This window comes from Aspergillus fumigatus, chromosome 1 (genome assembly GCF_000002655.1).
Source record: "Aspergillus fumigatus Af293 chromosome 1, whole genome shotgun sequence".
Lineage (NCBI taxonomy): Eukaryota > Fungi > Ascomycota > Eurotiomycetes > Eurotiales > Aspergillaceae > Aspergillus > Aspergillus fumigatus.
Genome location: NC_007194.1, coordinates 2,718,153 through 2,736,064, shown reverse-complemented (window position 1 = coordinate 2,736,064; position 17,912 = coordinate 2,718,153). Strand labels below are relative to the sequence as shown.

At 51.4% G+C, this 17,912-nt stretch overlaps 7 protein-coding genes and 1 non-coding gene across 8 annotated transcripts; 3 read left to right on the top strand and 5 right to left on the bottom strand.

Moving 5' to 3' along the window:
• Positions 1-64: 64 nt before the first annotated feature.
• On the top strand, positions 65-883 carry AFUA_1G10497 (putative vesicle transport v-SNARE protein Gos1; the record flags this gene model as incomplete). The annotated part of the gene is made up of 3 exons (XM_747323.2): positions 65-130; positions 201-314; positions 380-883. 3 exons carry the CDS (start codon positions 65-67, stop codon positions 881-883), a joined length of 684 nt encoding a protein of 227 aa, XP_752416.2.
• A 203-nt stretch (positions 884-1,086) lies between these two features.
• On the bottom strand, positions 1,087-2,222 carry AFUA_1G10490 (mitochondrial ATPase complex subunit ATP10; the record flags this gene model as incomplete). Its single annotated transcript, XM_747322.1, has 2 exons — positions 1,087-1,777; positions 1,831-2,222. The coding sequence occupies 2 exons, from the start codon at positions 2,220-2,222 to the stop codon at positions 1,087-1,089; spliced, it is 1,083 nt and encodes a 360-aa protein (XP_752415.1).
• Positions 2,223-2,572: 350 nt separating this feature from the next.
• AFUA_1G10480 (DNA-directed DNA polymerase IV) lies at positions 2,573-4,856 on the top strand (the record flags this gene model as incomplete). The annotated part of the gene is made up of 4 exons (XM_747321.1): positions 2,573-2,984; positions 3,044-3,227; positions 3,295-3,640; positions 3,690-4,856. 4 exons carry the CDS (start codon positions 2,573-2,575, stop codon positions 4,854-4,856), a joined length of 2,109 nt encoding a protein of 702 aa, XP_752414.1.
• A 1,134-nt stretch (positions 4,857-5,990) lies between these two features.
• Positions 5,991-8,453, top strand: AFUA_1G10470 (uncharacterized protein; the record flags this gene model as incomplete). The annotated part of the gene is made up of 5 exons (XM_747320.2): positions 5,991-6,498; positions 6,602-7,611; positions 7,664-8,053; positions 8,106-8,292; positions 8,344-8,453. The coding sequence occupies 5 exons, from the start codon at positions 5,991-5,993 to the stop codon at positions 8,451-8,453; spliced, it is 2,205 nt and encodes a 734-aa protein (XP_752413.2).
• Positions 8,454-8,728: 275 nt separating this feature from the next.
• On the bottom strand, positions 8,729-8,816 carry tD(GUC)2. Its single transcript is given in 2 exon segments — positions 8,729-8,763; positions 8,780-8,816. It is a non-coding gene (tRNA).
• Positions 8,817-8,835: 19 nt separating this feature from the next.
• AFUA_1G10460 (uncharacterized protein) lies at positions 8,836-10,605 on the bottom strand. Its single transcript, XM_747319.3, has 3 exons — positions 10,422-10,605; positions 10,026-10,359; positions 8,836-9,934 (listed from the first exon to the last, which is right to left on the bottom strand). The coding sequence occupies exons 2-3, from the start codon at positions 10,316-10,318 to the stop codon at positions 9,823-9,825; spliced, it is 405 nt and encodes a 134-aa protein (XP_752412.2). The 5' UTR covers positions 10,319-10,359; positions 10,422-10,605; the 3' UTR covers positions 8,836-9,822.
• Positions 10,606-11,087: 482 nt separating this feature from the next.
• Positions 11,088-14,717, bottom strand: AFUA_1G10450 (uncharacterized protein). The gene is made up of 3 exons (XM_747318.3): positions 13,409-14,717; positions 11,958-13,359; positions 11,088-11,903 (listed from the first exon to the last, which is right to left on the bottom strand). The coding sequence occupies exons 1-3, from the start codon at positions 14,114-14,116 to the stop codon at positions 11,476-11,478; spliced, it is 2,538 nt and encodes an 845-aa protein (XP_752411.2). The 5' UTR covers positions 14,117-14,717; the 3' UTR covers positions 11,088-11,475.
• A 469-nt stretch (positions 14,718-15,186) lies between these two features.
• AFUA_1G10440 (uncharacterized protein) lies at positions 15,187-17,880 on the bottom strand. The gene is made up of 2 exons (XM_747317.3): positions 17,283-17,880; positions 15,187-17,216 (listed from the first exon to the last, which is right to left on the bottom strand). The coding sequence occupies exons 1-2, from the start codon at positions 17,665-17,667 to the stop codon at positions 15,505-15,507; spliced, it is 2,097 nt and encodes a 698-aa protein (XP_752410.2). The 5' UTR covers positions 17,668-17,880; the 3' UTR covers positions 15,187-15,504.
• Between the last annotated feature and the right edge of the window lie 32 nt (positions 17,881-17,912).

Genomic DNA, 17,912 nt, shown 5'->3' with positions numbered 1-17,912 from the left:
CCATCACTTTTGTCACTACCATCACTTTTATACTGAGTTTCTGACCCCGACCCCGAACCAGACTATGGCAACTTCGACTGGGACCGGATGGGCTCAGCTCCGGCAGCAAGCCCGTTCGCTTGAGACTCAGGTACGGAACTCGAAACTACGCTATAATGAGGCTTTACTCGTGATTTGGATGTTGACAATAATGTTCCTAGACCGAGAGTCTGTTTCACACCTATGCGCAGTATGCATCGATGACGAAGCTGCCTCCGAAACCCTCAGAAGAAGAACAACGGATTGAATCGCAACTGAAGGATCTTCTTGAAAAGGTGTGCACTTTGAGGCCCTCTAGTCCAGCCCAACAGACGATCATGCTGACACGATCCGATCATAGCGTGAAGCCCTCATCTCCCAGCTCTCCCGTCTCCTTGACTCCGAAGCCACTCTTACCGCATCTGCCCTGAAACAGAGCAATCTTGCCCGCAATCGCGAAGTCCTCCAGGATCATCGCCGCGAATTGCAGCGCCTGAACGCCGCAATCGCCGAGTCCCGCGACCGAGCCAATCTTCTGTCTAACGTCCGCTCCGACATTGATGCCTACCGCAATTCAAACCCCGCCGCGGCTGAGGCAGACTACATGCTCGAGGAGCGGGGTCGTATAGATGAAAGCCATAACATGATAGATGGTGTCCTAAGCCAGGCGTATGCAATCAACGAGAGTTTTGGGCTACAACGTGAAACCCTGGCCAGCATCAATCGCCGTATCGTCGGTGCTGCCAATAAGGTACCAGGAATGAATGCATTGATTGGTAAGATTGGGACGAAGAGGAGACGTGACGCAATCATCTTGGGGGCTTTCATCGGCTTTTGTTTCTTGATGGTGTTCTTCTTCCGATGAGATGCTGGTGCTCCGTATACCGCCGATCTTCCTGTGTTATAATTCCTTGCTCAACGTTATCTACATCGGAGACCGCACGGCGTTCGGGTGTTTTCATGTACTCCTTTTCTGCATGCAAGCACTAATCACAATGGTCATGGCGTTTCAGGTTGTCTATTTCACATTTATGTACATACAGGGTCAGACTGCTGTAGCCCTAGGGCTCACCGCATGATCACTCTTGGTTTCGGACTTGCGGATTCACCTTGGTTTCTTCCCGCCCATTCCTCAGCCGGTAGCTTCGACTCGAGACTGATTCTTCTCTCCTGGATTAATTTGCGAACCCCGTTGTTCAATCCGTCTAGCTCGCCTTCCTCTGCCGGCCCGCTACCCGCCCATCGGATGCGACAGTTCTCGTCCAGCAGATAGACATAACCAACTTTACTGTTCATCATTCCGATTGCTTCTTTCAACCCATCCGTAAGACCTTTGCGCACAAGGAAATACCGTTCGTGCTGCTCCTTGGGCAGGTTTGCCCTCATCCGCCACATGAACATACGCACGAGCCAAGCCTTCATCGCATTTTCTTCCAGGTTGATATCGACCTTCTGCACAAGCTCGCTTCCGCTCTTCATCGCCTCCCATAGACCGGGGTTCTGCTTTGGACCCGTAAATGTCGCAACCTGCGACTCCGCCCAGACACTGGAGAAGACATTGACAACGGACACTTTGCCGCGGAGAATTGAGGTGGTGTTTTGCGGTTGTTTCGGCGACGCAAGCGTGATGCCGTACATGTTAGGGAAGTAGAGGGCTTTGTCTCGTTTGAACAATCGGGGGTTTGATTTGAAGGTTTTACCCTCGTGATAGCGCATGTTGGACCATTCTCTGAAGTATGGTTTTGCGACTTGCCTTGTTCTGTTGATAGCGGCATGGTTAGCATGCTATATATGGTGGACGGAGCTTCATACAATTCCTTGCGCCTCTCTATGTGTTTATCGTAATTGACGAAATCATCCCGTCTTTGTTGCAGTGATCGCTCGTCGATACCAGTATTTTGTCCTTCTTGAGGGGGAATCACTGTGCCGATGGGTCGATCGAGAGCCGGAGGGATAAAGTCCGCATCGCCAGGCTGAGGTGCTGATGGGGAGTCATTCTGCTTGAACTGAAACTTGTCGGTTGTGGTTGGCTTGCTTGCTGTGGCAGGCTTGACGTCGTCGCCAGTCTTGCTTTTGCTTGTTGCGTAGTAGCGCAGTGATGGCTGCAGTCTATTGACATTGCGGAGCTGACAGGTAAGGCAGCGGCCACCTTGGAATAAGGATGCATCTGCGAGTGATGATAGACGCACTGATGATTTCCACATGGTGATAAAAGCCAATTGGCTGGAATGAGTGGTAAGTAAAAGATAGGTTGGGACTACACTAAGGTAATCTCGAGCTCGCCGGATCGCCGACAGCCGATAACTGTTTGACAAAGAGAGTAAGTTAATTGATTTAAGGTCATGTGACTTGGTGGCACTTTCGTGCTTGTCACACGCGTCTCTCTGCTTCCAGCCGCGTGCAAGTCTAATGGTCAGCATCACAACATCGATTTAAACAAAGTAAAGGCTCCAATTGTCAAATATATCCGTTAGGCAGCCGAAGCCAATCACTCATCCATGGCTCCAAGTCCCTCGCAAAGCTTTGCGCAACCAATCCCCATCAAGGACAGAGAATGGCGGAAGAAACTGTGAACAAATATGCCTTTTTCAAGGCACTGGATCAGCTGGATTGCTTGACGGATGACTCGGAAGATGAGGCTGATATTGAACTGTCCCATATTATCAAACAATCCAAGAATAGTGGCCGGATTGCCACTTCGAAGCTTCACAAAGATACACCACATTTCAAACTTCTACGTGCGACTTCAGCCCCTCAGTCTACTTCTGCCAGTATCTCAGACTCAAGCACTCATAGCAAGACGTTTGCTCCCGGTAGCGATGTCTTACAGCCAGGGGACAAAAGATCCAACATTACCGGGACCTTGACTGGACGGCCAGAAGCCGACAAGCAATCTAAACGAAGACGGGTGATCACCCCTAGGACGGTTCCTGAAGAGCAGCAGATCTTCAAGAAACTTGTGTTCTGTGAGTACCTGGACCTATATGCAGTCAGGATATCAATCAACCTCTAACAGAGTTCCCAGTCTTCTTCCCTAACAACGATGTCTCGCCTCTTCGGCGACTACGGATCCAGCGTGCTCAGGAGTACGGTGCCACCTGGGCGAAGACATGGGAAGCTCATATCACTCATGTGATAGTTGACAAAGGTCTGGTGTTTCAAGATGTCCTTAAACATCTCAATCTCGAAGCTTTCCCGGTGAGTGAGCTGTGAGCTGTGCACCTGTAGTATAATTTCCTGACTTTAGCAGCCCAATATTGCTTTGGTTGATGAAAGTTATCCATCCGAGTGTATCAAATTCAAATCTCTGCTAAGTACAACGCTTGTTCGATTCCGTGTCCATGGAGCACCTTGCCTTAAAGCTGAAGAGACGAACCCCACAAACGAAACGCGTTCGACCGGTTCTTTACCTTTGAAACCAAGTCAGAAACAACAGGTGACTCCTACCTCTTCTCAAGACTCGAGAGACCAATGCATTGTCAATTCCGCTTCCGAACAGCCCGTCGAGTCGCTCTCGGATGAAATACGTCCAGAACAGCCCGTCCCGGAAGTCTCTTCCCGTTCCCGTGAGCGAGATGCCTTGGATGACATGGTCGAAGCTGCTAAAGCTGCAAAAGACTTGGTGAGTGTCGACACGCTATCGACGAATCTGACTGCTGACCTAAATGCAGCCTTTGGACCCTCTGGAGGAAGACTCCGTCGGAGTCAATGATACGGAGACCTCGGACGCGTCCGATACAGAATCGGTTGGGAAGAAAGAAAGTCATCTGTCTGAAGAGGACAAGATGATAGAGGCTTGGCAGCAGAAATTTGCTTGCATGCAGAAACATGATTCAAGTTCCAACCTTGACAATCCGAACTGTAAGACCATCGAAGTCCTCCAGCAAATGCTAGACTATTATACTAGGACGTCGGATCAGTGGCGTACGTTGGCCTATCGAAAAGCGATAGCTGCCCTTCGCAGACAACCGCGAAAAATCGTCACCAGAGCGCAGGCGCTTGCTATCCCCGGCATCGGCCCGCGCTTAGCAGACAAGATTGAGGAGATCGTGTTTACCAACCGGCTACGTCGCTTGGAGAGCACAAACAATAGGCCGGAAGATCTCATACTTCAGGAATTCTTGGGGGTCTACGGTGCCGGTATATCACAGGCCTCTCGATGGATTGCTCAGGGTTACAGAACGCTGGATGATCTCAAGACAAAAGCCGCATTGACGAGATCACAGCGGATTGGAGTGGAACACTACCACGATTTTGCCCAGCGGATTCCGCGCCGTGAAGTCGAGGCCCACGGAGAAATCGTCCGAAAGGCGGTCCAGAAGGCGGACCCTGGGATGCAAGTCATCATCGGTGGTTCTTACCGGCGCGGGGCGTCTGACTCAGGTGACATCGATCTGCTAATCACCAAAGACGATGCTACTATTGAGCAGATCACGACGATGATGATGGACACTGTAATTCCCCGACTCTTTCAAGACGGATTTCTTCAGGTCAGTCTCGCCAGTACTTCGCGAGGCGACGGATCCAAATGGCATGGAGCGTCTGTATTGCCTGGCAGCAAAATTTGGCGCCGCATTGATCTTCTATTTGTACCTGGATCTGAAATAGGGGCCGCGCTGATTTACTTCACGGGAAATGACATATTTAACCGGAGCATGAGACTACTGGCAAGCAAGAAGGGGATGCGCCTGAACCAACGAGGCCTTTATGCAGATGTACAATGTGGGGAGCAACGAAGGAAGCTAAGCGAAGGCCGGCTGCTTGAGGGACGCAATGAGAGACGAATTTTTGAGATCTTGGGGGTTCCATGGCGACCTCCCGAGCACCGCATATGCTGACGTATCAGACGGATCGCGATTAATGATTGATGGCTGATGGCTGATGGCTGACGCTGATGACTGGATGACAGCATGATATGTCACGTTTTGGCCTAGGTAGCTCTTGAAATAGGAACAATTGTTTGCTTTTTCCATTACCTCTCAAGATTAAAGGAATCCAACTTTCCTTGGCGACCGGATTTCAGCTCGCGTAAGACAGAATAAGACAGAATCTCACCTCTCCAGCGAGCCGGTAATTTCTGCTGTCTTTCTTACGGACTCGGCAGGATAAGGAAAAGCGAGTACACACTCCTGCCGAGACCAATGCAGGGTTTGGCCTTGGCCTGTCAACTCGAGGACAAAAGGCGGTCTCAAGATGGATGTGCATGTCTACTATGCGCAGTGAGCTGGACTTTGGATACCGTGATTTTATGGGGTTATGTGGACTGCGGACTGTGTATCTGGTACAGCAGAGGCGAAGAACCCATACAAGGAAAATCTAGAGGAGACTCGAGTGGTATGATTTCTGTATGGGGTCTCCTCAATCATAGACGCTTTCCAAGACAGATCTAAAGCATCCATGTCCCATGAGAAACAACAATAAGAAATAATAAAAGACACTGACCGACCTCATCACCGACATCATCACCGCCTTGCATGCGGTGAAGCACATCCTAGTAGCCACAGTGAAGCTTCCAGGCGGCAGGCCCCAGACCGCCTGTGAAGAAGCCATTTTGCCGCTACCTCGCGAATTATTGCTGCTCCATCCCACTCCTCCATCTTCTCCTCTTCTTCTTGCCATCCTCTCAATCATAATCCAAACGATCTTCTGCTCTTCGTTTCTAGGGGAATATCATCTTGATAGGCTCTTCCTGCTGGTAGGCATTGCCACAGGACGGGTTAGGCTCTTGTGTTGCTCACGTCGCGAGAATCTTTTTTTGCCATCGATTCCACCCCTCGTCTGCGTCTCACCCGTACGTCACAACAGTTAGTGATCCTGTGCTATCACACAGTTTTCTGTGATGCTTTGTGATGGATTTTGGCTTTTGATACTAATCAGCTATTTAGTTGAAGTTTAATACTACAGGATCCATTGTTCGTCATTTCTGTTGAGGTCATCCTGGCTGGCCGCACACTTGTCCACACGCCCTCGCCATGGGTCGCAAACCAAATCAACTCATCCTCGAGTTCTTTATTCGAGGCCAAAAGCTCGAGGACGCCAGTAACCGCTACCAACACACGTGCAGAGCCTGCGGAGAGAAGTTCCCCAAAGGTCGCATCGACAGCCTGACCAACCATTTGGTGAAGAAGTGTCAAGCGATCCCGCTGCGTGACAGACAACGCGTTCTGCTGCGACTCCACGAACTCCCTGACCTTGCCGACGGCGATCAGAACAAGGATCCCAACCTGGCGGGCCAGGGAAAAGGCAAATCGGTTAATCTACCATACACGACAGGACAGAATTTTGATGGCCTGAACGTCCTGGCAGAAGCCTCGAGACAAGTCGGCGCCTCCGACCAGACCAAACGGGGCGGCCCAGCATATGCTCAGTCCGTCACTGTTGGTGGTAAGACTGTGGTTGTTGACCCGGCGCTGGAGGCCGAAGGTTTTCAAGGTCATCCTACTCAACCCGAGCATATTGAGGAGGACATCAAACCGCCTGGTAAGATTCTTTTCTTTCCTCTACTCATGGATCCCCTCCGCTTTTGACTTGGTCGATAGCGTGCCCTCTTTTGGCGTCACTCGCTGACGTGAATATCGTACAGGAACCCCCCAGCTTTCGGCTGCGACGGCCATCCCTTCCCTTCCAAGCACTTCGATGAATGACCATCCTCCCTCTGCGTCCCCTCCGCTGGTGGAGCCTTCGTTGACCCCCGATCCCACCTCCAATGCTCGCCAGTCGCAGCTGTCTATGATCGCCGCATCGGCTAGTGAGATGGTTCCTCAGGGCATCCCGATGGATCATGATCCGAACGCTCTCATGCCAGATGGCCTGCCCAAGCTTGGCTCATCCCCGTGGAATCAGCAGCTTTCGAGTCATGAACAGCTTCTCTTCGACAGCCTTCAGGAACATGACCCTACTCTCACCGCCGCGACTCAACGTGCGGCCTCCTTCCCTCGTCCTATCGCCATGAATCCAAACTCTCAGACCAAGGGTTTTGTCAACGAATTTGGGAACGCGACCAAGCCGACTAAGCCCAAGGTGCGCGGTCGCTTCTCCGCCGCGAGACGCAGGGAGGTGCAAGAAGTGCGCAAACGAGGAGCTTGTATCCGCTGTCGCATGCTCAAGAAACCATGCTCCGGTGACAGCCCTTGCACGACCTGCGCCAGTGTCGAGAGCGCACGTCTTTGGAAGCATCCATGCATTCGCACTCGTATTGCAGAGGAATTCGAACTTTACAACGCAAACTTGCATGCTACCCTCGCATATCACGATGTCAGCAGTATCAAGAATCAGGTCAAATTCGAGCACTATGCTGGCCGCATCGAGGTAACCCACTTCGAGGAGAGTATGGTCTACATCACTTTCAGTGGACTCCATGGTCACAAACCATCAATGTCGACGCTTGACCCTCAGCTTCAAGGACTTGGAGACGATCCCCAGTTCCAGGGACCTCTGCACGAACTTTACCTGCTCGACAGCGATGCCGATGACCTTCCTGGAAAGATTGAAATGTACATCAAGAAGACAGCGCCCTTTTTCTACGCGCGGGAAACTTCTGAGATTATCAAGCATACTTTGCTGCTCGCGTCGGAGTTGAGTCAGCAGAAGAAGGTAAGCATCAGTTCAGTATGACGCATTGCGATTTGGTGTCTGACGTGTGTAGGATGTCTTGTTGGAACGAGTTCTGGAGTTGTGGGTTGCAACACACATCTTGGTCGACTCGGAGCTTCGCTGGAAGACATACTGCAACCCAACCCTGCCACCGACCTCGATGCATTCACTGGCACAGCCGTCAGATGACGGCCGCATGCCTATTGACGAGGTTACCAACGCCGAATCCTACGGGCTCCTTTGCAACCAGCTGCGCGCCGCGACTGAGAAGCGGGCCTCTCAACTGAGCAAATCTGTGATGAATGATCTGGAGCGCAGATTACTGCAGCGCCAGCAAAGCGGCTGGTTCGAGACCTTCCTGGTTGCGCTCTTGCTTCTGAACTGCGTTGAGCGGACTTGCTGGCTATTCCGTTCCTGGGATGACGAGAACTTTGCGCAGCGAGTAAGTAAGCTCCGTTTGCTAGTTGTCTCGTTGTATCTAACGCGATTTGTAGTGGCCCCTGGACAAGCGTCCTCCATACTACGCCAGCCAAGGCGATCGCTTCTCTGACATTCTGCACATGTTGCTGAAGATGCGCAGCTTGCCCCCCAAGGCGGCACCAGGACCGGATGGCATTTTGAAGGCTATGGACGGTAGTGACGAGAATGCAGCTCGCTGGTTCGACATGATCAAGATCACTCGTAAGTGATATTGCCGGTTTATTGAAGGTTGTGCAAAACTAACTTGGACAGCACTCTACCTCGAGCAACGCCAGGCTGCGGTTTTCGACCCCAACGACTCTCGCTCTCTCGATCTCCGCTACGGTGCCAAGCTGCTTCCCCCGACGAATGTTTACACGTAAGCGTGGAAGCACAATTGATGTGATCATGAAATTGGATGAAGCGTTTGCAATCGGCTATGTATTCCAGAGGTTATTGAGTACGGTGGGGCGGTTCAAAATTTTGTCTGCCCATTTGTAACCTCGGGCTTTGTAGCGCTACCTTCGGAAGGATGTATGTCTATTATGTACGAGTTATTTCACTTTAGTATAATAATGCAGAGGCGCTTCGTTAGTCGAGAATGTGAGGATGTCAGAGGGAAATACAGCACCAGTAGAAGGAGGTTTGCAAAAAATTTCTCCCCGACAGGGAGTCGAACCCTGGTCTCCCGCGCTCGTTCTCGTTGGAGTGACAAGCGGAAATCATGACCGTTAGACCATCGAGGATGGGGATATACCCGGCGAGGAGTTTATAATCTCATAACGGAGATAACAATATTAATTCCACGCGCATTCGACAATCGTACGGAGTACATCAACCAGATTTACCATTCCATAAAGACTTCGATAGCCCGAACAGGAAGCACCTAGCTAGCATACACATTCCATAGCGCATTGCACGCAGCAGTACCCCCCCAGGGAATCCGATCAGGATCAACTCACATAGTATGCGTCAACAAGACAAAATAGAGAAAGAAATACCATCATTCATTCCCGCATGGAAAACGCAGAACGGGTCGCATATCTCCTCGTCGAGACTCCAGAGATCCTCGTCTAAGCGTGACAGGTCTCTTGATATCCAGTTGATGGAGCATGGTCTGCGTTTGCCTCTCTGTCCTGAGTCTGGGTCTGACTTTGCGGCTCGTTTGTAGAGGTGTGCCGTTCAAGGAGGACGAAGTAGTCTGTTGAATTTGAGTCGTTGGAGGTGGTTGTGGTTGTGGTTGCGGGCCAGGTATCCACGAATTGACTATTAAAATCAGTTGGTGTTGGTCTTGGACAGCTGCAGGTGCGAATGCACGTACTACCCCATGTAAACGGCCAAATCACTTGTCAGCGTCTCTGTAAGCGATGCCAGAAGTTCAGGGATGAGGATTGGATCGCTGGGGATGTTATATACGAGAGGCGAGTGGCGCGACACGGGGAGGCCTGGTCGGTTGATGAGCCAGTAGGTTTCTGTTTCGGGCCATTTGCGGAAGATGAGGAGGAGGTATTCCATCTGCAGAGCTGGGTAGCTAGCAGAGTTGTAGAGCATGGAGTCATGTTAAGTGATGGTGACACAAGGACAGAGACTGGTTTATGCATAGATCGTGAGCAGCCGATCTCGATCATTCGGGCAATTAAATAACAGGACTGAGTTGTCCATCTACAACATCCATACACAGGGGATACGGGATACAAATCATCACATCGTCATAGCATACAAGAAAGTATACAATCCACCGGCAATAAATCATCACGACGACGCAGCCTCCTCCCGAGAGTGACTATGAGTCTGCTCCAGCACGACCGCATAATACTTGCCCTCTTCCGAGGTATCATGGTACGGGCCAGCCGCCAGAACCGCCCTGGCCAGCATCAGCTGTCATCCATATATATATATATATATATATACATCTATGATGATATAGTAAGAGAGAAGCGGGGCGGGAAACATACCACCCCTTATACTTGGGCTGATTGAAAATCTCCGTAAACGCCCTCAGAATCCGCAAGGGGAGTTCCAGGATGGAGGGTAACTCCGGCCCGGAGCCGCAGATGGGCAGACCCAGCTTGTTGACGGGGAGGTAAACGATTTCGCTCATGTTGCTTGGGTTGCGGGCTTCCTGGAAGATGAGGAGGCGGCGCGAGAGGCGCGTTGTCGCTGGATTCATTGCGTTGGTGTTGACGCTGAAGCTGCGGAGGCCGGTTGTTGAGTTGGTCGATTTCATGAGGGTGGGATCGAGGTCCATGATCTATATTCATGGGTGGATTGATTTGCAAGTGCATACGACTTTAACATTGATATCAGTCAATGTTGATGATACAGTCGTCCTTGCCAATCGTTTGACCAACAAATATTTGATACTTATTATGTGCCCCGCTGCCAAGACCTCAGTCTGAAATAAGTACGGAGTATTTACCTAACTCCACTGTAATTTTCTTTCAGTAGTACGGAGTACGTCGAAATTTCAATGCATAACAAGGTGGGTCTCCGTATGCAACCTATCAAGTATACTCATAAATTAGTGCAACTAGATGATCTACAGATATGAGCCAGTCAGACATGGATGGATTAGTTAGTGCCTAAAAGTGTGGAAGTTGTGGCAAGATCAGAAATATGCAGAAAAAGTTGGCTTCCGATATCCATTACTGACAACATCAGGAACGCATGATCTTAGGGCTACCAATACTAATCAAGGCAAGAAATAACACTAGCGTGGCGTCATGTCACTGCAGCTAATGACAGATCTTGGTCCTGAATATCTTAGATTCAGGGGTCTAGTTCCCTGGGGACAGACAGGGTGGTACTCCGTATCTCGCCTCTGGGCATCAATCATCATTCAATGTTGAGTGCTTCCCCCACTACACAAATCTCGAGTTGTGAAAGCGACTTGCTAGGATTACAAGGCTGTTGACCTTCTCCGTACAGGTGAGTTCGCCGCGCGACTACTGCATACTCTGGAGACTTCAGCAATACGCTCTGATGACCGAGTCTGGGATTACCCCTGTATGACCATTGTGAATTGTTATCCAATACTCCGTAATAATACTCTGTTGTCCACCCAGCATCGGTTGTTTGGCGGGGTATTGATTGATAACAGTCGTATGGAGTATCAACGATGAGACTCAAGATAAGGAGCCTGAAGTGAAGACAATTGATAATAGATTTGATGCGATACAATACAATTGAATGTATAAATGATGAATCACGTCGCAACTCTATCCGTGGACAGAGGCGAAGCATTATGCAGGAGAATCAAGTAATATATACAGTCGCCAGTTAAGACAAGGGTATCACAAAACGCCTCGAACTATCGCAAATGCCAGTCGAGACAGACCACCCAACAAAACATAATCAATCATTGTCCACATGCCTCGAGGCCCGCGGAATCTACCTCCGGGCTCATCAAGCGTCCAGCTCGCCATCCAACACCCTCCGAGCCGCATCCAGCCGCCGTCGCAGAACCCGCTCCCGCTTCGGATCAGGCTGGGCCGAGGCAGTGAGCGTCTGCAGGTCCAAGCAGACCTTCCCCAGACTTTGGAACAATCGCTCCAAGAGTCGAGTATCGTCGTTATTGAGACCCGATCTCCCGTTTGATGTGGTCGGGTGCGGAGGGCTTGACGGACCGCGCACTGTCGACACAAGCGAGGAGACGATGGAGCTCGTGGCCGACTCGGACCGCTGAACAGGAGAAAGGGTTCTCGATGAGGCGTCCGTTCCATTCGCGGTCCCGTTATGGATCGCCTGAGTCCGTGAAGCTCGGGGTGTCCCCATGGATCCCGAATCGTCCGCCGGTTGTGCAGGCTCAGTATAGGGCTGACGACTCCGCAATTCTGCGGACGTTAGTGACTGCTCTGGACGTCTTCTTAAGCTAGCTCGAAACCTACCGTCGTTGAACTTCTTGTCCCAGTAGAGAACACTCTCAATATCGTCGTCGCCCTCAATAGCTGTGGCAAACGTTGCAATGGTGGACAAGGAGGCCGTGCTGCCAGACCGCGAATGGCGAGTCCCGGAAGCTTCATAGTAGGGTCGTGTGGTTTCAACGGACGAGGTTGACACATTGCTCGTGCGACGCAGTTTGCTCCGCGAGTAATTGCCCAAGGCGCTGTGAAGTATGAAGTGCTCATAATCGAACGCGTCCTCGCGCTCCTCGTGCGGTGTCATTTCGAGATGCTGAGGCACAGCCGGAAAGGCCTCCAAAGACTCTTCCAAGTCCTCGTCGTCCAGCGGCTCGCGCAGTATCTCCTCCAAAGCTTCACGGTCAATGTCCGAGCCCGCGGAGCCGTCCATGTCGTAGCCTCCCTCCTCTGCATCCTCGTATAGGCTCTCATTGAGTGAAACCGCATGCGAAGCAACACTCGGCTTTCGCTGGAGCTTGGTTTCTGGTTGTTCGGTGCGATGGTTTCTCTGGTCGTATGCAAATCCATTTCTTACGGTCTCCGGTTCCTGACGTTCCTGGTGGTGGTGGCTCTCCTGGGCGTCGGCAGGATGGCCCCGTCCCGGATTTGACCGGAGACTCCCATTGCTGTTCTTGAGTTCCAACGCGCTCGGGTACCACTGGTCCCCCTCGGTGAACGGACTGGGCGTCCTCAAGCTCTGCAGGCTTCGCCGCCGGAGACTGCCCTCTTGAGCTTTGACCTTCAGACTGGAAATCTTTATGTGGAGGCCCTTCATCTGGTCCTGAAGATCCCGCACCTGAAGTTGTGACTGTGCGCGAGACGGAGGGTCGTGCGGGGGATGCTCCGAGTTGAACTTTTCATATTTGTGCTTGTTGTCAGATTCCACGTTGGGGGTTGTAATGCCTAGTCCCTTGGGCGTCTCAGAGTTGTCCCCGCTCTGATTGGCGGAGTGTGCGCGTCGAATCGAGCCGGATGGTGGTGGCGTTGGTAAGACAGAGGCACGGTGAGTGAGATAAGGTCGCGTGGTGTCATAGTGAAATGACCGTTCATCGTTGTGAAAATTGGAGGAAGTGCTCGACCCCATGGCGCTCATGGATCGTGACAGACTAGGTCCGGTGGTCGGAGGCTCGGTCGACGCTGTTAACGGTAGGTTGGTTTCACTGTAAACCCGGGAATGCCTGTTGTTGGCCGAGTCTTGCGCCGAGGTGTACGTCGACCGAGCGCGCAGGGCCGAAACCCTGCGGTCCGCTCGGGAGATTGACTGGTATAAACCTCCGACGGGCTGCCCCAGTCCCAATGGCTGAGTGCCAGGCGCTGGCGACGGTGCGGGTGAAAGCGAGGGCGACATTCGAATCGACGATCGGGCTCGGGAGAGATTCCCTTCCATGAGCTGCAGCCAGGTTAGTGCAGGACAAATCGTCGCAAGAGGGATATCATACCGTGAGCTTTTTCTTGGCATTTTCGAGAATGCGCTCCGCTTCACTTTCCAAGATGGCCGATGACAACTCGTCATCTGGTCCCTTCTCCTTAACAATTGACATCACCCCCTGCACTTCCTCATTTGTCGAAACCCCCGACCCATCCGCGTGGTTCGGAGTCACCTCCTGCGGCGGCGGCTCACTCACGCTCACGACGCTGATTGTTGACCCAGAGGAGCTGCTCCACGTCTTTTGGTCTCTCGTCTCCTTCTCCCCTCGTTCATGTAACACAGGAGAACTAGCCAATCTCGATGCGGAACCATGCGATGCCAGACTCAGATTCCCAGAACCTTCCCCCTTGCGCGGCGACGACCCGGTATCTTCCTCGCCGATGTCCGAAAGACGACGGCTCGCGTCGCGACTATCCTGCAGCCACGTGTGTCGGGAAAAGTTCTTCTTCGGTGGCCGCCCGGAAGGTCCATACGGTGCGCTATGCGGGCTATCGGTGCCAGGTAAATTCGGCAGGGTTTTATCCCTGTAGAATGCTTGAAGATGGGAAAGGGACGGCAAGTTGAATGGCGGAGACGGGGTGGAAGACTCGCGCTCGCCTTCGTCGAATGGCAGGATCATATCTGGATTCGATAGCGTCGGGGACGGTGGGATGATTGGTGGAGACTGCCGATGTTGATGCTGCCGGGCATTGCGCCCAGAGGATGCACTATCCAGCATTGAATCCGTGACGAGGTTTAATTTTCACACCAGGAACAGTGTAGAACTGGAGAGCGGTCGGCGTTTAAGTCCACAGGTGAAGACTTGCAATCTAACATGAGGCCATCTGGGATCGACAGACAAGCGTTTCAACCCAAAACCTGCAGGTTGAATGAATAAAAGGGATAGCAATGTAGCACGCAGGATCCTGATCCTAATAGCCGCGAACCAGTTCCGAGACAATTATCAAGCCGCTTCAATGAGGCGACAGAGAAAGGCGGAATTTACAAATTAGGATTAAGAATTCACGACGAGAGACAATAGTTAGCAGAAAAAGGAAACGCGAAAGACAAGACAAAAAAGAAACGTCGGCGGCGTGACTGATCGGGAGGGAGACAACATAACTGTCTTCCTTTTTTTTTTCCGATAACCCTCCCTGAACGAAGTCAACAGTCAAAAAGTCTAGTACCTAGTTAGTTAGTTAGTTAGTTAGATGGACAGTATCATAGATAGTACGGAGTAATCGTCCTAAACGGCCTTAAGGAGAGTCCATTCTTTTTGCAGCCAGGCCCAAACAGGCAGGGATCCGTGCCTGTTAGATCGTCGGCCATTCAGGGCAGATTTAGATCCAATTTCGCTTGAAGTTGGGCCGGGAAAAAGGACTCCTTTGAGCAAACATGTAGGATATGCTGTGGGTCATAAGGACGGTGTTGAGATCATAATATAATGACTTTACTCGGGGTAGCTATGCTGTAGCTGTAGCTGTAGCTGTAGCTGCAGCGGCATCTTGCAAGCATAGATACTTCCTCAGGAAGACAATAGAGACCTGGGAAATGGCCAATCGGCAGGAAATAGAGATCATCGTAAATTAGATTGTTCTAGATAGATGCCGCAGTAGTTTGTTTACTCAACTGTTACCCCTGAACCAGAACCCATGGATGAACTCGCGCTGGTTCCGCTCTAACTCCCTCGTATCTTCTGAGTCCGAGTCTGAGTCTGAGTCTCGAGTTCTTGCAGCAATAAGCATGAAGCATCCACGGAAACTTTGTTATGAAAGTGGTTAACTAGTTAACTAAATTGATTGTCTGACTAATTGCTAGGGGACAATCCAAGCTTACTTGCATCGAGTTTGGACGTAACAACTGTCAATCGTCAAATTCGCTAGGCGCCACTCGGCTGACCACATTATCAAGAGAAAAAGAGGAGCACGCCTCCATGGTAAGACTCTGTAGTTGAATATCATACTTTTGATTGGCCCTAGTAGTCATGATAGACCCTGTACAAAAACCCTTGATATATGGACTATGGCGATAGAGAAAAAAGATCCAAACAGATTGGCCAGACCCATGTACGATTCAACCAGAATTAGAAAATGCTTTTGACCTTCCGCCTGCCGAATGTACAACAACTCATCGAATCTTCTCCAGTAGCAGTTTGGCGCCGCTGCTGGTCGGTCCAGCCTTCTTCTTCTTCTCATCCTTGCCACTCTCCGCAGCCGCCTGCTCCAGCGCCTTCTTGCCCTTCTTGAGCGTCTTCAAGAGCTCGTCCTTTTTAGCAAACTCGTCCGACTCCGTTAGCGCAACCACAACGAACGTATTGGGTCCGGTGGCCCACGTCATGATCTCATCCTTGATCTGCTCGTACAGCAGAGCATGGAAGTTCAGAGGCGGCTGCACCTTCTCCACTACCTTCTCCGCCGGGTTGAACCGACCCCCTTGGACCAAGGACTTGAGCAGTCGTCCGAAGAAAGGCGAGTCCTTCATGTCTGATTTGACTTTGGCGGCGCTGGCAACGGCCGATAGGGCGGGCATCTTGTCACCGTCAGCGTCGAACAGCACCTCGGCAATGAATTGGCATCCGAAGCTAGTCTCCAGGAGAGACTCCGCGCGAGCGGCTATGAAACTTAGCAGAGTGGGAGATGCCGCCTTGACCAGCTCCCGGCGACGAACAGCCGGCTCCTTCTTCGACGTCTCCTTTCGGATCTCCCGAATCTCCTTCAACACTTCCTGGTCGACCTCGGGTACAAGCCACTTGACGCGGTCTCCGGCAAAGGGAAAGAGAATCGGTATCCGCGCCGTCAGGTCGTTGACCTGATACAGAAGCTCCTCATTGCGCGCCTCCTCTTCCATGCCTTGGTTGAGGAGCTCGGGGAAAATCAACTTCGATGTCAATTTGGTGTCATCAATGACTTCGTATGCGGCCAGGAGAACCATGTGACCGTGGAGGTCCGCGGCCATCATCTTGATGGTATCGCGGTAAGCACGCGTGAGCAGCTTCCGATCCTTGGCATTGGAGTAGGCCAAGCTCAGACACATTACTCGCGAGCCGGACTTAGTGAAAGCCAGGTTCTTCAGAAGATCTCCTTCTTCATCTCCCTTGAGCAGCTCAATGAACTCGTTGGCCTCTGAACTGCCTGGTTTTGTGTTGAGAAAGTACTGCAGCATAGCATCGTGCAGCATTGTAAACCCAGTCGTCCGCTTCTGCACCAGCTGGTTGATCATCTCGTGTAGGAAGTGCATAATAGGCAATCTTTTCTCGGGGTTCTTCTCCAAAATCTCCGACAGGTCGGCAGATGCCTGTTCATCCTTAAATATCGAAAACTCAGGACCATACCACTCCCGAAGAAGCGTTGCCTTTTGTTGCTTGGTCGCAACCGTCCGGTAGATATCGTCCAAAATCCAGGATCCTTCAGGGTGGCGAATGAGCCGCTTCACGTGGCCATAGAACTCTGGTATTATCAGGTCGCGCACCTCGGTATCTCCATGAACAAGCAGTTTGCCGACTAGGAACTTGGCGTAGCGGCTCTGCGCCAGCTCATTGTAGTGACCCTTGAGCTCGTGCGCGATCTGTTTCCGCTGGTCGATGTTGGCGTACTTGAGAGCCGTCTGAATGACCCGGACAGCATCGTGCTTGAATACGAAGTCCCTGACTCTCCCGTTGATAATCTCAAAAAGCTCGGCAATGAGCTTCTTCCGCTCCTCAAGCGGGACGTGAGACTTGCGGCGCAACCGTTCCCACAGCTGCTTTGAACGAGCGATGATGTCAGCGTTAGGCTTCGCGGCTTTGCGCTCTTGTAGAAGGGTCTTCTGCTTTGCATGTGCTTCGCGAGAGGAATTGGTATCTAGAAAGAGAGTATTATTAGCCAGGTGATTCAGGACGAAGATAAAGTTCCAAGGGGTCACCATACTCTTCAGGGGCTCTGCTTTCGTCGAGGCAACAGAATCCTTGGTGTTCTGCTTCTTCTCCTGCTGAATGTCTCCATCTTCATCATCGTCACTCGCACTACTACCCATCTCGACATCCTCATCCTCATCATCCTCCGAGTCCGCAATATCGTCAATATCAAAGTCGTCCTCGTCGTCGTCGTCAAAGTCCTCCTCTTCCTCTACCTTCCTCTTAGACTTCTTATCTTTCTTTCCAGACTTGACATCCTTCTTCGAGCTCTTCTGCGGGGCAGACTTCTTCACTGGCGCAGCTTTGGACTTTTTCGTTGTCGCGGACACAGTCTTGGTCTTGGTCCGCTTCCCATTGCGCTCATCGCCCGCATCGACGGGACGTTTTACGCCGACCATATTGTCGACTTTGTAGGCGCTGTTGGCGACTATAGATCAATGAATTGGAGGTGCTGAGAGAATTGCTTTGCTGTACCCCGTACCGCTGGCTAGATAAATTTTCTTGGGAAGCTGTTTCTGCCGGAGAAAAGTCGGCTCACTTTTTTTTGAGGCTTGCGGGCGGTCGGGTTGTGTTTGCATTGTTTGTTTCCCGCCGATAAGGATCGGCCTTGATAGAGACATTTGAAATTACATTTTACGACAGA

Bases quoted from the DNA above. Each gene is read 5' to 3' on its own strand.
- AFUA_1G10460 (XM_747319.3), bottom strand. From the start codon at position 10,318: ATGGACCTCGATCCCACCCTCATGAAATCGACCAACTCAACAACCGGC. The intron at 9,935-10,025 runs GTATGTTTCCCG...GATGCTGGCCAG, and splicing joins CAGCCCAAGTATAAGGGGTG to GGCGGTTCTGGCGGCTGGCC.
- AFUA_1G10450 (XM_747318.3), bottom strand. From the start codon at position 14,116: ATGCTGGATAGTGCATCCTCTGGGCGCAATGCCCGGCAGCATCAACAT. The intron at 13,360-13,408 runs GTATGATATCCC...ACCTGGCTGCAG, and splicing joins ATGCCAAGAAAAAGCTCACG to CTCATGGAAGGGAATCTCTC. The intron at 11,904-11,957 runs GTAGGTTTCGAG...TAACGTCCGCAG, and splicing joins GGACAAGAAGTTCAACGACG to AATTGCGGAGTCGTCAGCCC.
- AFUA_1G10440 (XM_747317.3), bottom strand. From the start codon at position 17,667: ATGGTCGGCGTAAAACGTCCCGTCGATGCGGGCGATGAGCGCAATGGG. The intron at 17,217-17,282 runs GTATGGTGACCC...CTCTCTTTCTAG, and splicing joins GAAAGCAGAGCCCCTGAAGA to ATACCAATTCCTCTCGCGAA.